Source organism: Condylura cristata, unplaced genomic scaffold (genome assembly GCF_000260355.1).
Source record: "Condylura cristata isolate star-nosed mole 26May11 unplaced genomic scaffold, ConCri1.0 scaffold00007, whole genome shotgun sequence".
NCBI classification, from domain to species: domain Eukaryota; kingdom Metazoa; phylum Chordata; class Mammalia; order Eulipotyphla; family Talpidae; genus Condylura; species Condylura cristata.
This window is the reverse complement of record NW_004567108.1, coordinates 64,102,995-64,118,525: the sequence shown is the minus strand read 5'-3', so window position 1 is coordinate 64,118,525 and position 15,531 is coordinate 64,102,995. Positions and strand designations below refer to the sequence as shown.

The 15,531-nt window shown below is 35.0% G+C and overlaps 1 protein-coding gene across 3 annotated transcripts in view; it reads left to right on the top strand.

The window, feature by feature from the left end:
- The window catches only part of EPB41L4A (erythrocyte membrane protein band 4.1 like 4A), a 264,473-nt gene that overhangs the window by 156,319 nt on the left and 92,623 nt on the right, over window positions 1-15,531 (top strand). For all 3 annotated transcript variants that reach the window (XM_012721936.1, XM_004678482.2, XM_012721938.1), the window contains exon 4: window positions 5,534-5,612. In XM_012721936.1, coding sequence (XP_012577390.1) covers window positions 5,534-5,612 — 79 coding nt within the window. The remainder of the gene's footprint in view (window positions 1-5,533; window positions 5,613-15,531) is intronic.

The following is a 15,531-nucleotide window of genomic DNA, read 5'->3' as shown; positions in this document are numbered from 1 at the left end:
GGTGGCACAGGGGTGATTTGGTGATGGGAAACCTGTGGGGATTACAATTGAGATGGAAAAAAAATGTGCAAAATGATGTAAAAATAAACTTTTTAATTAAAAAAAACATTTTGAGAAAATTCCATACTGTTTGCTTAGGGCTAGATGAGTCTACATTCTCATTTACAGTGTACAAGAATTCCTTTTTCTCCATATTTTGCAACACTTGTTGTTCTGGTGTTTTTGATATGGGACATTCTCATAAATTTGAATGGCATCTCATTGTGATTTTGATCTGCAATTCCTGATGATAAATGATGATAAGTATATTTTCATGTACTTGTTAATCATCTGTATGTCTTATTTGAGGAAGTTTCTATGCAGCTCTTCTCCCCATTTATTGATTGGGTTTTGTTGTTCCTGCTGCATTATATAAGTTCTTTGTAGATATTGGATAGCAGGTTCTTGTCAGATGTATTATGTATAAATATATTTTTTCCCATTCAGTAGTGTATCTATTCATTTAAATGATAATTTATTTTGCTGTGGAGAAATATTTGTTTTATGAAGTTCCATTTGTTTATTTTGCTTTTGTTTCCATTGTTATTGGTGCTTAATTTGTGAAGAAAATTGTGAAATTAATACCATGGAATATTTTGCTTGTTTTCTTCTGTATTATATGATTGAGGTCTTTTTTTTTTTTATAAAGATTTATTTATGCATACAGAACTTGGGTACAGGCTAGAGGTACAGGGGCATGGCAGTGAGAGGATTCACCAGAGACAGAGTGGGGAGCAAAACAGTCTGACTGACGAAGTACACTGCTGAGGGGAGCAGTGGGCAGGTCAGGATAGGTCTGCCGCACCATCTGGGTCACCTCCAGGGCGGATATTGAATTCATGCTGAAGTGGCTTTAGCTTCTTAGTGCTGTGCTTTAACCTGCTGTGCACCAGGAGGGCACTGATTTTGAGGTCTTTAATCCAAATATAGTTCACTTTGAGTTAATTTTTGTGTCTGGTGTGGACTAGTTTCATTCTTTGTAATTGTCCAGTTTCTCTAGCACCATTTGTGAAGAGTCGTTCTTTTTCCAATGTGTGCTCTTGACTCCTTTGTTATCCATGAATTGTCCTTAGAAGGATGATTCTATTTCTGGACTATCATTTCTATTCTTTGGTCTTTGTGTCAATTTTTATTCCAATACTATACTGTTACTATAGATTTGTGTGCCAGTTTGAAGTGAGTGTGAAAAATGGCATTTTTTTTGTCTTTTTTGTCTTTTTGAGTTTTTGTGGTTCCATAAAATTTAGTAATATATGTTCTATTTCTTTGAAGAATACCATTAAAACTTTGATGAGTTTGCATTGTATTTATATATTGCTTTGGTTAGTATGATCATACTAACAATGTTACCATAAGGGAATATCTTCCATTTCCTGTTTCTTTCAACAGTATCTATAATTTTTATTATTCAGGTCCTTTACCCCCTTTGCCAAATTTATTTGTAGATATGTAATTATTTTGATGCACTAGTAAATGGAATTGTTTTCTTGATTTTTTTTTTCTCTACTAGATCATTGCTTGTTATAGAAATGTAACTGACTTTTGGTAAGTTAAAATTGTAGCCTGTCACTTTACTACACTAATTAGTACTTCTAATAGTATTTTTTTTCCTGGATTCTAGTGTTTTAGTGAAAGTTTTATTTTTGCCTCCCAACTTGAATTCCTTTTATATATTTTTTCTCTTTCCTCATTGTTGTACTTGGGACTTACTATGTTGAAAGTAGTAATAAAAGTAGACATCCTTGTCTTGAACATGACCTTAGAGGAAAAGTTTTCAGTTATCACCACTGAGGATGAGATGATGTTAGCTGTGGTTTTGTCATAGATAGCCTATATGATGTTCCTTCTATCTCTGTTTTTTGAGTGTTTTTATCACGAACTGGTGTTGATTCTTGCCTGTTTTCTCTGCATCTGCTGATCAGATCACATGCTTTCTAACATCCTTATTTGATACTGTTTTCAAATGTTGATAGACTTTTGTATTTGAAGCATCTTTGTGTCCCAGGAATAAGTGCCATTTGAACATGATGCTTGATCTTTTTCATGTAATGCTGAATTTTGCACATTTCATCAAGAATTTTTTTGGTTTGTCGTTTACATCTTTTTCTGTAATGTCCTTGCTTTATTTTTTTTTAAATCAGTTTTATTGGACTCATAAAATAAATTTGGAAACATTCTCTCTTTCTCAAATTTTTGGAAGAGTTTGAGGATAGACATTTTAGTTTGTGTTTGAAGGTTTGGTAGAACTTAGCAGTGAAACCATCTGGTGACAGACACTGTTTCTTGGGAGCTCGAATTACCTTTTCAGTTTTTTTTTTTTTAATCATAATCAGTCTGTTCAGGATTTCCATTTCTTTCTGATTCACTTTTGAGATGTTGTATGCTTCTAAGAATTTGTCCATTCTAGGTTTTTGAATAATTGTAACTTCTCTTGAAATCTATTTTATCTGCTATAATTATGGCTCTCTTTGCCTTTTTGTGGTCCTGTTTCCCTGTAGGATTATTTTCTGGCCCTTTAATTTAAGCCTCCATTTATCTTTGCAATTCTGAAGGATATCTGGGGGAGAGCAGAAAGTAGGTTTTGTTTTCTGATCCAATCTGTTGCTCTGATCCACACTGTGCCTTTGATTAATGAGATCAGTTCATTTATATTTAGGTTCTATATTAGTGTCTGTTACTGCCATTTACCCTTAGTTTTCTGATTAATCTATTTTCTTACTCATTTTTCTATGTGAATTTTCTTCCCTTTGATTTAGATGAGCAGTCCTTTCAATCTTTCTTGTAGTGGTGTAGTGTTTGCAAATACTTTCAGAATCTATGTGGGAAAGCCCTTATGTCTCCTTTTTCTTTAATTGAGAGTATTATAGGATGTAGTATTTTTGTATGTCAGATTTTATCTGTATTTTGAATATGTCATTTTATTTTTCTTGATGTATTTCTTAATTTTTTTTTCTTTGTAGCTGTCTTTTGTCTTTTACCTGGCCTTTTGTGTATTAATATCTTCTAGATCATTTATTTGATCCTCCATTTGGTTTATTTTCCTTCCATAGCCTTTTCTACGATTGTTTATCTTCTCTATTGATGATTTTACATCCTGAATTTCAGTCATATTATCTAAAGCTTCGATTCATTTTTTTGTTAATTTTTTTTGGTAGATCATTTGTTTTTCTAAATGTTCTTTCATCTTGTATCACCTTGATGTGCTTTTCTGCATTTTCTTTAAATTTCTTTTCCATGTCAACTGTGAACTTAGCCTGATGAGAAGATAAACACCTTCATGTCTTTGGATTGGATTCTGAAGTTGTCTTTTCTTTGTGATGACATATGCACCCAAGATCTTAAGGTGCCTTGTGTTGTATTTTGTTGTCTATCCATTTGCTGCTTTAGATTTAGCTATTTTTTTAAGTGTTTGTAACAGTAACTTAGAAATTTGTTGTACTTCTACTTTTTTTTTTTTAGAAGATAGTACTTTTAGATTTTTGGCTTTTCTTAGACAAAAATAATATTAGTGAATTGATCTCATGTAAATGCTTTGTCTCAGGGTGGAAGAGGGGTATGGAGAGGTCAAGTCATTAAGCAAATGTGCTGGCTGGTGGTGTAAGCTCTCACTTTTGTGGCACCATCAGTTTCTCATCTTTTTCTGTTTCAAGATCTTAGTCCCTATACTCTGCACACTTTTATTGTACTTCATGAGGTAAGTATCATTTCTGAGGTGGGAAACACTTGTTCTCTTCATTGAGGACCTAACCTTCTGGAAGTACCCCATCACCTCTCAACAATTTCCTCTCAGTGAATGGCCTGTACCTCCATACTGTTTGATTCCCCTTCTTAGGACGACTAGTTGAGCATCAGCACTACAACTTGTATGGTAGCCCTCCCACCACAGACCATACATTTCTTCATATCCACTTCTTATTTAGTGAAGCATAAATCTTCTGGGTGTCCTTCTGGTACAGTCTGGGCTTGTCTTTGATGTCTGAGTTCTGCTCCAGTTTTAGCCATAGTTATGGGACCCACTGGGTGTAATACTCATCTGTTTAACTTCAGGTTATCCTCCTGGGAGAAAAAGAAAAAGGAACCTCTCCTTTTTGTTTTAAAAAATATCTATATTATTTTTATTATTTTTTAAAGATTTATTTATTCACACAGAACTGGGGTACAGGCAGAGATGTGGAGGATGAGAGGATTCACCAGGTACAGAGCAGGGAGCAGAACAGGCAGATTGACTAAGTACACTGCTGAGGGGAGCAGCGGGCAGGTCAGGAGAGGTCTGCCACACCATGTGGTCACCTCCGGGGCAGGCAGGGATTGAACTCATGTGGAAGTGGCGTTACCTTCTTAGTGCTGTGCTTTACCCCGCTGCGCCACCAGGGAGGGCCTAAAAAATTTATTTTTTATGCATCCAAAAACCGGGGTGCAGGCCAGAGGTGAGGGGGTTGAGAAGATTCACCAGAGACAGAGTAGAATCAGCAGTCGAGGAAGTACACTGCTGAGAGGAGCAGTGGGCAAGACAGAAGAGGTCTGCTGTGCCATATGGATTAGCGCCCTGGCCAGGAATTAAATTCATGTTACAGTGGCTGGAAATAGCTGTCTTTAACCCCTATACCACCAGAAGACCCACCTAGGTCTCCCTTGAGATATCTTTGACATGTAGCAATTGTATATATTTAAAATGCACAATTTGCTGTTTTGATCTGTGTATTCATTTTGAAAAGATCACCACAATCAAACTTACCTATCTCTCAGGCAGCTTGTCTTTTAATAATGCAGTATTTCACACAACACAGTGTTCTTCAGGTTCATCCATATTTTGCAAATGGCAGAGTTGTTTTATTCATTATGATGTCATGCTGTTTTGTGTGTATATACAGTTATAACCCACATTTTCTTCATCTACTCCTATGTCAATGGACTGTTTTTTTTTTTTTTCATATCTTGCCTAATATGAAAAATGCAGTGATCCTGGGAGTAGAGATATTTCATTGAGAACTTGGTTCATTTCCTTAATTCATATCCAGTAGTGGTATTCCTGATTCATAGATATATTTATTTTTAAGTTTTTTGAGGAACAGTCATACTGTTTTCTATAATTACTGTATCAATTTATAACCCCATCAATAGTGCAGCAAAGTTTCCTTCAAACACCATCTTTGACAGCACTTTTTGTCTTTTGCTGTTTGATCACAGACATTCATATAAGTGTGAGGGGATACCTCATTGTGATTTGCATTCCCCAGATTTGTGATATTGCACACCTTTTATATCATTTTTAGAAAAAGTGTTTATCAGATTATCTGATGATTTTTAATTGTACTATTTGTTTTTTGTTGTTTTTGCTATTGAGTTGTATGAATTTATCACATATTTTGAATATGTGATCTAATGAATGTTTGTAAATATTTTGAGGTACGTTTACCTTTTAATACTTAAATAGTATTACACAACTGCTTTAACTGATTTATAATGTGATATTTAATCTCTGTTTCTTGTTTAGCTGGACCTCCATACACCTTGTATTTTGGTATAAAATTCTATGCTGAAGATCCATGTAAGCTCAAAGAAGAAATAACCAGGTATGGCATTTACTTGGATTTTGAACAGATACATGTATAGCATACACACAAAAACTTTCTGTAAAGAAAAATAAAATTGAGGTCAATTGAATGCATGTTTCTACATGCATTTAGTAATGCATCCTCTGAGAGTTCAATTTAAACTGGTCTCACATGAGACAGATTAGTATCTGAGGATAGATGGTTTAAATAGTGGCATAAACCTGGGTAGCAAGATAACAGGTTTTGTATCTGTATCTGCTTTGGGGTATATTTCTGAAACTATCATGAAAGATGCATTTCACCTTTGTAGTCATCTAAAAGTAGGTGTACACATTGCCTAAAGAAAGAATATGTTGATGCTCAGTTTTCATATTTAAAAAGAATTTAAGTCAGTTATTTCTCTAGTTGTTTGTAGTTTAACTATCAATTATTCATGTTTAATTTATCTATAGGAAATGAAAAGATGATTCCTTTTACTATTAAAAGAGAGGAAAAATCAATATTCAGAATGTAGTCACTTTAGTTATGAAATATTTTTAGTTCAGGGAGATTTTCAATTGGTATTGTGAAAATATTCTGTGTCACCATTTGAAAGTAGCTGCTGAAGATCAGACAATAGTGCTCTATTTTCACTTTTCCTACTAGTGACTTGACTGCACATGTTAAGCAAAAACAAAAGTACTGTTGCATAATTAAGCAGTTGGGTTTCTTGGTGTATGCATTGACTCGTCTAGTGCATTTTTACAAACACAATTGGAAATCATATGTTGGATACCTAAGATACTGTGTGGCTTTGTTTCTAGTCCAGTCTTCATCTTTTTCCTTAGACTTTCTTTTGTCTCTATTCTGAATGGCAAATGAAAGATTGAGAGGAGGGTGGGTTAACTGGACCTTTCCCATTCCTTTCTGAGTCCCTTAATTAGGCTCCATTTTTTAGAAATGAGCTGATGTCTGCACTCACATATCCCATTACCATTTTGTTCGCGAGCACTTTAAAAAGCAGGGCAGCCCACTCAAACTTTCTCTAAGTATACCTTTATGAGTATTCCCATTGTGTTGGGAAGATGATGAGGAAAGGGATTATATTTACATTAAATTTTCATGAATAGTCTTTGCCTTGCATTCAAAAGGGATTTCTGAGTCTTGGAAGCATGGGGAAACTGAGTCAAAATGCTGTTAAAAATACATTTATATCGGTAACTCATTAGGAATTTGCAAGGGAACAATATTTTATTAAAATGCAATGAAAGTCTTTTAAATTGAGGCTTTCAGTATTCCCTCTGTGGCTCACTAACCTCAGCTGTAAAATTGTAGTCACACTTATCTCACAAGGTTTTTGTAAGTATTAAGTGGAGTTAAAGTTCAAAGCTCTTCTATTCAGTTTTGTTGGTTCATAGTAGTGCTTGATAAATGTTAACATTTACTATTTCAATCTTAGTGAGGATTTGGTTCCAAAAGATACTTGATTCAATGCTAATAAGAGGGAAATTAACAACAGAGTACTTGATTTTGTACATAATGTACAACCCTGTAATATATGGCATATAGCAAGTTTTTTTGAAGTGTTAAACCAGATGATATAGTAAGAGCCAGATGTTATAGTTAAGAACCAGATAAAATAATGTGCCATAGTTAGAGACATGATTTATAGTAATGAATATTTTGCTATAACTTAAAAGTTGAATCTAGTTGAATTTAATGTGCATTTAATGTAATATCATTATGTATTCTTGGTATATCCTGAAGATAAGTTATTGATTTTTGTCATTAAATATGTTAAGTATATAGGCATAATAGACATGAAAAAGGGAATAAATTTCATGAGATAATTTTGGCAAAAGCAAAAACTAAAACAAACATCCCAATCCTTCAAATAAATGCTATAAAAGGAAAAGTATTCTAGGCCAGCATTTTCAAGGTGAATGCATACCATGTTCACTTCTTTGGTAAATTGTTCCAGCATGTTTCTTTAAAAAAAAATTATAATAATGATGTAGTGACTCTTCTCTGATGTACATATATGTACATACTAGATGGGTTACTCCAGACTATAAAACAAGAGACGATGGGAGTGACAGGAAAACAGAGTTACAGATTAACTTTGAACTTGATGTATGCTTTAAAATATTTTTCTGATATAAACAAAATTGGGAGATTTCAAGGTCATAAATCCTAAATTCCACCCTTGTATTACATCCCTGAGATGTCAGGCAACAGTTTATTAAAAAAATTTTTAGATAAGAAAAATTTCCATGCCTCAAAAAGTGATAAGAACTTCAAAAGAAATCCCTGAAACTTAATTAATCAGTACTAGATTTTCTTATAGATCTATGTAGAATGAATATCATTTTCTCCTTTCTTTGTCACTCTCTTAAATAATTTGTACCTTTATGACTGCTGTTAAACCTATTTTCATTTCTGACTCAAAATATGTATTATGAGTCACTCATGACTTTATCCTCTGAAGATTTGATAAGCTTGTACATTGTGTAAGAAGCTGGACTTTGAAGTCAGACTGAAGTTTGTGTATTTGCTTTGCAGCTCTCTAGTTGTGTAATTCTTGAAAGGATTATATAACATAACTCCTTAAAGCCTGTTTCCTCATTTATAAAATAAATTTATGGCATCTCCTTAGAAAGTTGATGTGAGGAACATATAAGATAATGTATACAAAGTACTTATCATAATGCAAAAAAAAAATTGTGTCTAAGTAGATGGTTGAAGAAGCTAAAATGGAAAGATTGATGATTATTTGTTATTTTTTTTAAATTTATTTATTCATGCTTATAGAACTGGGGTACAGGCCAGAAGTGTGGTAGGTGAGAGGATTCACCAAAGACAGAGTGGGGAACATAACAGGCAGATCTACTTAAATACACTGCTGAGGGGAGCAGCAGGTGGGTCAGCTCCTTGGCTGGGGATTGCACTCATGCTGCAGTGGTTTCTGAGCGCGTCATAGTGTGGAGCTTTAGCCCGTTGTATCACCAGGAAGAGCCTGATGATTATTTTTTAAAATTCTTGATTAATAAGTTATAAAAGGACAACTGAAGACCCTGAAATAGGTCTTCTAGTTTAAAATAAATTTGTTTATCAGATCATTCTGGTGTATTTGTTCATTTACCTTTAAATTACCCTCCTATTGCTTTCAAGTCTGCATTTCTGAAATTTGCCTGTAAAGACAGAATTCACTCACCTGGGCCTCCCTGACATTAGAGAGGTTAGTCTCAGTGTTGTCACCACCACAGCTTGAGCTCTACCTCTAGCCACGGAGCTAAACCACATACACTGTTGCAGACGTCTCCTGCCTTGCCTGCTGCTCCCCTTAGCAGTGTATTTGAGTAGATTTGTCTATTCTCCCTACTCTGTTTCTGGTGAGTCTTTTTAGCCATGCACACCAGGCTTACAGTTCAGTTCTTCAGTAAACAAACCAACAAATAAATCTTTTTAAAAAAGAATTCACTCACTCACCCTTAATTTAATAACTAGGTCAAGCTTCATGTCTGGTGTGCTGACTACCAGAAGTACTAGTTATGACCAAAGAGGTTTAAGTCTGCCCAACAAAGAGGATGGCAGAGTATTGTCTGTTGTTTTGCTGCTAACTGTGTTATGTCATTAAACTTTCTTGAACTTTTAAAGTTATATAAGCTATTACAGAAAAGGAAAACCTGGCCCTCCCTGGTGGTGCAGCAGGTTAAAGCATAGCACTAAGAAGCTAAAACCACTTCCGCATGAGTTTTATCCCCCTCTTCTCGGAGGTGATCCACATGGCGTGGCAGACCTCTCCTGACCCATCCCGCTGCGCCCCTCAGCAGTGTTCTTCATCAGTTGGCTTGTTCTGCTTGTGTCTCTGGTGAATCCTTTCACTGCCCCTGCGCTTTTGGCCTGTACCCCAGTTTTGTGTGCATAAATAAATAAATCTTTAAAAAAGGAAAATCTTAGCTCCAAATGACTTCTTCATAAAGAACATGTTTTAGTTTCTGAAAACAGTTTTTTATAATATTTACATTATTTTGTTACAAATTGATATTAATCAGTTCTTTTTTTTGGTGGAAAAAACCACCATAGCCTTCTCTCTTGAAGATTAACTTCTCTCTGTGCTTCTTTACCGAACAACCTTCAGTTACACATTTACTTGATGAGTCTCTTCACAGTTAAAATAATATGTTCTCAATACATCAAAGTTGAAGCTGAGGAAGGGGTTTCTCTAATATGGCTGCAAAAGAAATGTGACCTTTAAAGGACTGTAGAATCTAAGGTGATATTATTGTTACTTAATCATCAGTTTTAAACTTTGAGGTAAAATTGTTATTCCCAGTCTTCTTTGTATTAATTTCTCCTAAGAATTAGTGTGTGTTTCCCCTTTAATATTTTTTGTAATTCTACTTGTATTCAGTGTTATGTTATTATTTAAACCTTTCTCTATGACCCTTACATTTTAATTTTTTTAAAGATTTATTTATGCATACAGAATTAGGGTACAAGCCAGAGGTGAAGGGGCTCTGAGAAGCTTTACCAGAGATAGAGTGGGAAGCAGAACAGGCAGATGGATGAAGTACATTGCTAAGGGGAGCAGCAGGCAGGCCAAGAGAGGTCTGCGACGCCATGTGGGTCATCTCTGGGGTGGGGATCAAACTCACACTTAAGCAGCTATGGCTAGCTTGCAGTGCTGCATCCTAATCCATTGCACCAGCAAGGAGGACCCCTCAAAAAATTTTTTTTAAGATTGATTTATTTATGCTTACAGAACTGGGATATAGACCAGAGGTATGGTGGGTGTGAGAATTCAACGGCGACAGAGTGGGGAGCAGAACAGGCAGATCTACTGACATACACTGTTGAGGGGAGCAGCAGGCGGGTCAGCAGAGGTCTGCCATGCCATGTGGATCAGTTCCCTGGCTGGGGATCGAACTTGTGCTGCAGTGGCTTCCGAGAGCTTCATAATGCAGTGCTTTCATCCATTGTGCCACCAGGGAGAGCCTGACACATTTTAATTTTATCTAAATTGATTATGTTGTGTTCTTTTTGTGGTATGTAGTAAAGTCCAGTAACCTACTTCATGTCATATTCAACTGGCACCAGCTGTCAAGCCCCACATCTTTCAGGTTTGTTGCCAAAGTCACTTTGAAAATTGTGCTTCAGGCTTTTTGATGTGAGTACTCCTGGCTGCTGTTGGCCATAGATTTCATGAGGACCTTTTGTTTGAGTTCCTCACAAGGGTCTCCCCTGCCTTCTATTGAAACAAACCTTCTCATTTAGTCACTAATAATTGCTTAGTTGCTAATGGTTCTCAGCAAGTATGTAATCAACAAACAGAAGTCCAAGACTGAAATGTTAAACAAGGAAATGATAGAACTGCAGGATGTAAATAAAAAGGCCAATGTGAGAGGTAAAAATTTTGGAGAGGCCCTCCCTGGTGGCACAGTGGGTTAAAGCACTGCACTAAGAAGCTAAAGCCACTTCCACATGAGTTCGATCCCCGCCTTCCCCAGAGGAGATCCACATGGTGTGGCAGACCTCTCCTGACACCCCGCTGCTCCCCTTAGCAGTGTACTGCATTGATCTGCCTGTTCTGCTCCCCACTCTGTCTCTGGTAAATCCTCTCACCCTCCGTATCTCTGGCCTGTACCCCAGTTCTGTATAAATAAATAAATATTAAAAAAATTTTGGAGAAAGCCATGGACTAAAATAGACCAAATGAAAGAAAGAATCACCAGTTTTGAACATGCAGATGTGAAGATAACAAAGATAGAGGAAAAGGAGAGGTACAAAGGAGATATAATGAAAAAAGAAAAACTTTGAAAATTACCTAACATATATAAAGGAAATATGACAATCATAGAAAACTCAGAAGGAGAAGAAAAAGGAGGGAACTGAAAAGTATTTTAAGTCAATAATTGAAGAAAACTTCTGAAACTTGAAGACAGAAATACAAATACAAATACAGGAAACTTAACACCAAATTGCCTAAATAAAAGGAAACCTACAGCTAGTCACATAGTAGTAAAGCTTCCAAGTGTATAAGACAAGGAAAAAACAAACTAGCTGAAGTCAGAGAAGAAACAGATAGCCTATAAAGGCACTAATTAGTCTAATATCAGACTTCTCTGAAGAGATGCTATAGGCAAGAAGTCAGGGAAGAAACAATCTATAAAGGAACTAAGTAGTTTAATATCACACTTTTCTGAAGAAGTGATATATGTAGTGACGTATTCAGAATACTCCATAACAAAAAATTACAGCCAAGAATACTCTAACCTGCAAAGTGCTCCTTTCTATATAAGGGAGAAATAAGACCTTGTTAGACAAAGATTATCTTTAGAAATTTGTGAACATTAATGCCCCCCAAGATTTATTAAAGGAAATTTTGTATTTAAACACAAGTGAGGGATGAACACAAAGAACTGAACAAGTAAATAAAGATAACCGTAACAGGAACAAAATGACAGCAACAGACTCCTAGTTATCAATAATCACTTAAGCATCAATGGACTGAACACAGCATGAAAAAAGAAATAGAACAGCTTTTTGGATTATAAGACAGAATCTAATCTTCTGCTGCTCCAGGAAATGTACCTAAGTTCTAAAGACAAACATAATGAAGGAAAACAATGCTACAAGTAATTGTAGATAAAGAGAGTAATAACCATATTTATATGAGATACAGTAGACTTCCAGCTAAAAAAATATGACAACAGAAGGATGCACACTATATTATGGTCAAGGGAGGACTATACTAGGAAGACATAACACTTATAACTTTATCCTCAGCAAATGAGGAGCACCAAATACATTACACAGTTACTATTGAATCTGAAAACAAACATTAGAGAAAATACATATGAGGTAGGAGACTTCAACACCCTACTTTCACCAGTGGACATCAACAAGACAGAAAGCCAGTAAGGATATAATTACCCTTAGCAAAGATCTAGACCACATGGTTTTAACTTATGTATATAGGATACTATCTCCCACAAAAGCATATACACATTTTTCTCAACTGCACATGGATCATTATCCAGAGTGGAACACATACTGGATCACAATGAAATAAAAAAATACATGATGATTAAAATCATACCAATTATCTTCTCTATCCATAAAGGCATCAAACTAAAATTGATTGCAAAAACAAAGCAAGGAATTCCTGTAAGATGTGGATACTATACAATATACTACTAGAGGACCACTGGATTCATGAGGAACTTAAAGAAATTCAAAATTACCTTAAAACAAATAATGATGAGGACACAATCAGTCAGAATTTATGGGATACAGCAAAAGCAGTAGTAAGAGTAACATGCCAGGCCACATAAAGAAAGAAGAAATAACCATAGAAACAACCTAATCTCTTATCTGAAGGAAATAAAAGAAGAACTTCCTGGGGAGTGGGGGGGAATGAAGGAAGGAAATGATTAAAAAAAGAGAGAGCAGAAGTAAGTGAAGTAGAAGTCAAAATTGATCCAGAAGATCAATTAGCTAAAAGCTGGTTCATTGAAAAACTAAGCAAAATAGACACACCTCTAGCAAGACTCACAAAGAAAAAAGAGGGGAAAAACTCAAAACAGGATCATAAATGGAAGAGAAGTTGTAAAAAATCCAGAGGCCACTAAGATATTGCTATCAATGTTTACATCTGAACAATCTTAATCTAGATGATACTGAAAAATTCTTAGAATTATAAAATCATCCAGGGCTCAATAAGGAAGAAATAGAAAATTTGAACAAACCAATTACAAGCAAGGATATATAAATGGCAATCAGAACTCTACAAAAAAAAAAGCAAATCCAGAACCAAGTTATGAACTTCCTTATAGACAAGTTCTTCTAAATGCTCAAAGATAAACTCATGCCTATCATGGTGAAACTCTTACAAAAATTTGAAAAGAATTATATATTTTGAGGCAAACATCACGCTAACACCAAAACCAAACAGACAGCACAAAGAAAGAAAGCACAGTCTCCCTAGTGAGCACAGAGGCGAAAATATTTAATAAAATATTAATAAACCAAATCCAACAATGCATTAGATGGTTTATGCACCATAATGAATTTGGGTTTAATCCAGAGACACAAGTTTGGTTTAACATCCAAACTTCAATCAACATAATTCACCACATTAACAAAAGGAATGGTCCATATTAAAATAAACAAACAGAACAAGTGTTGGTGAGGGTACAGAGAAGAAAGAACACTCTTACACTGTTGGTGGAAATGTGGATTAGTCCTGCCATTCTGGCAATCTGTGTGGAGGTTCCTCAAAACACTAAAAATGGATTTTCACAAGAGCCAGCAATTCCAGTTCTAACAATCTACCCAAATTACACAAAAACACTAATTTAAGATGAAACCTGCTTTCCTATATTTATTACAGCTCTATGACAGTAGCCAAGACTCAAATGTGTCCAGCCTAAATGTGCCCATATATATGAATGGTTCAAAAAGATGTGGTATACAGAAATGAATATACACAATGGAATTTACACAATGGAATACTATTTAGTGGTTAAAAAAAAGGCCATTTGCAGCAACATGGATGGAGCTGGAAGGGATTATGCTTAGCAAAATAAGTCAGAAGGAGGAAGTAAATGATAGAGGGTTTCATTTATATGTGAAAAACAGAGAAACCAAACAAAGGGGCAAAGACTAACCTTGAAACCTGATCAGAGATTAGAGGCACACAGAAGGAAAATGGTGAGAAAAAGGGAAACTAGGAGTGATGTTAATAAAAAGGTTTAATTTAAGAAAAAGAGAAAATAATAGTTTATAGTTAGTTCTCATCTAATGGCATCAATTGATTCTTGGAATCTATGACTTTAAGTGAAATGATATAGTGAAAGTGGGTGCTTGAATATCATTCTGTTCAACATTTGCCAGGATTATTTTTTCTCATTAATGTATAATAAAATAACATCGAATGAGATTATGTTTTTTTGTATATCTGTTGCAATTTTCTTTGATTTATGGATATTTAAAAATGCAATAACTCAAGAAAATAATTTTATTTTTTTTCCCATTTTCATCTGTGTGTCTGTTCATATATCCATTCATCATGGCAATTGCTATGAGCTGCTAGTGTGTGTGAACCTTTTATACTGAGAAAACAATTACCAGTATTTGTATCTATGTGTTTCATGAGTTCTGTTTTTGTTATTCATTATCCTCTTTTTCTTTCTCTTTCGAGTAAATTCTGTGGGGTTAGGACATTCAGTATCTGTATTTGGCAAGGAATTTGACTACCTAGTCAGATGTTAGAAAAATTTTAATAGAGGAAGACAAATATGCATCTCTGACACATTTACTTAAAAAAAATAGACACTTCGGGAAAAGAAATTCCAAATTTGCAATAGAGAAAGTGTAGCTTGGCACTTCAGGATACTTCAGGAAAAGAAATTCCAAATTAACAAGCATGTCAGGGAATGAAAAATAAAGTGAAAAATATAATGTATAGTAAGTCCTCATCTAATGGCATCAATTGATTAAAGAACTAAATCAGTCTTGCAAGCTTTTTTAAAAACTCTTGGACTTTATCTTGATAAAGGGAAGTCTTTTTTTTTTTTTTTCAATCAAGGGAATGTCTTGATCCTATTTGCCTTTTTAGAATCCTCTGTACTTCTTGGGAAGTTAATTAGGAAGGAAGATAAACATGAATGATGTCAGAGCAGTGAAAAGGATTTTAGAAGAATCCAAGTAGGTTGTCACTTGGACTAGAAGTAGAGTACAAATGTGTATCGATTCTCAAAACTAGCATTTTTAATGATTGAATATGGATGCCAGGATTGACATGATATTCCTGGATTTCTTACTTGAGCACCAGGAGAGAAGTAGTGTTACTTTATTTAAGTGAGCAGTGGGGAAACACTTCTTAAGTAGATTTTCACTGAACCCTGTGAGCACCAGTAAGTTGGTATTAGTCATCTAACATTCAGATTCCCTC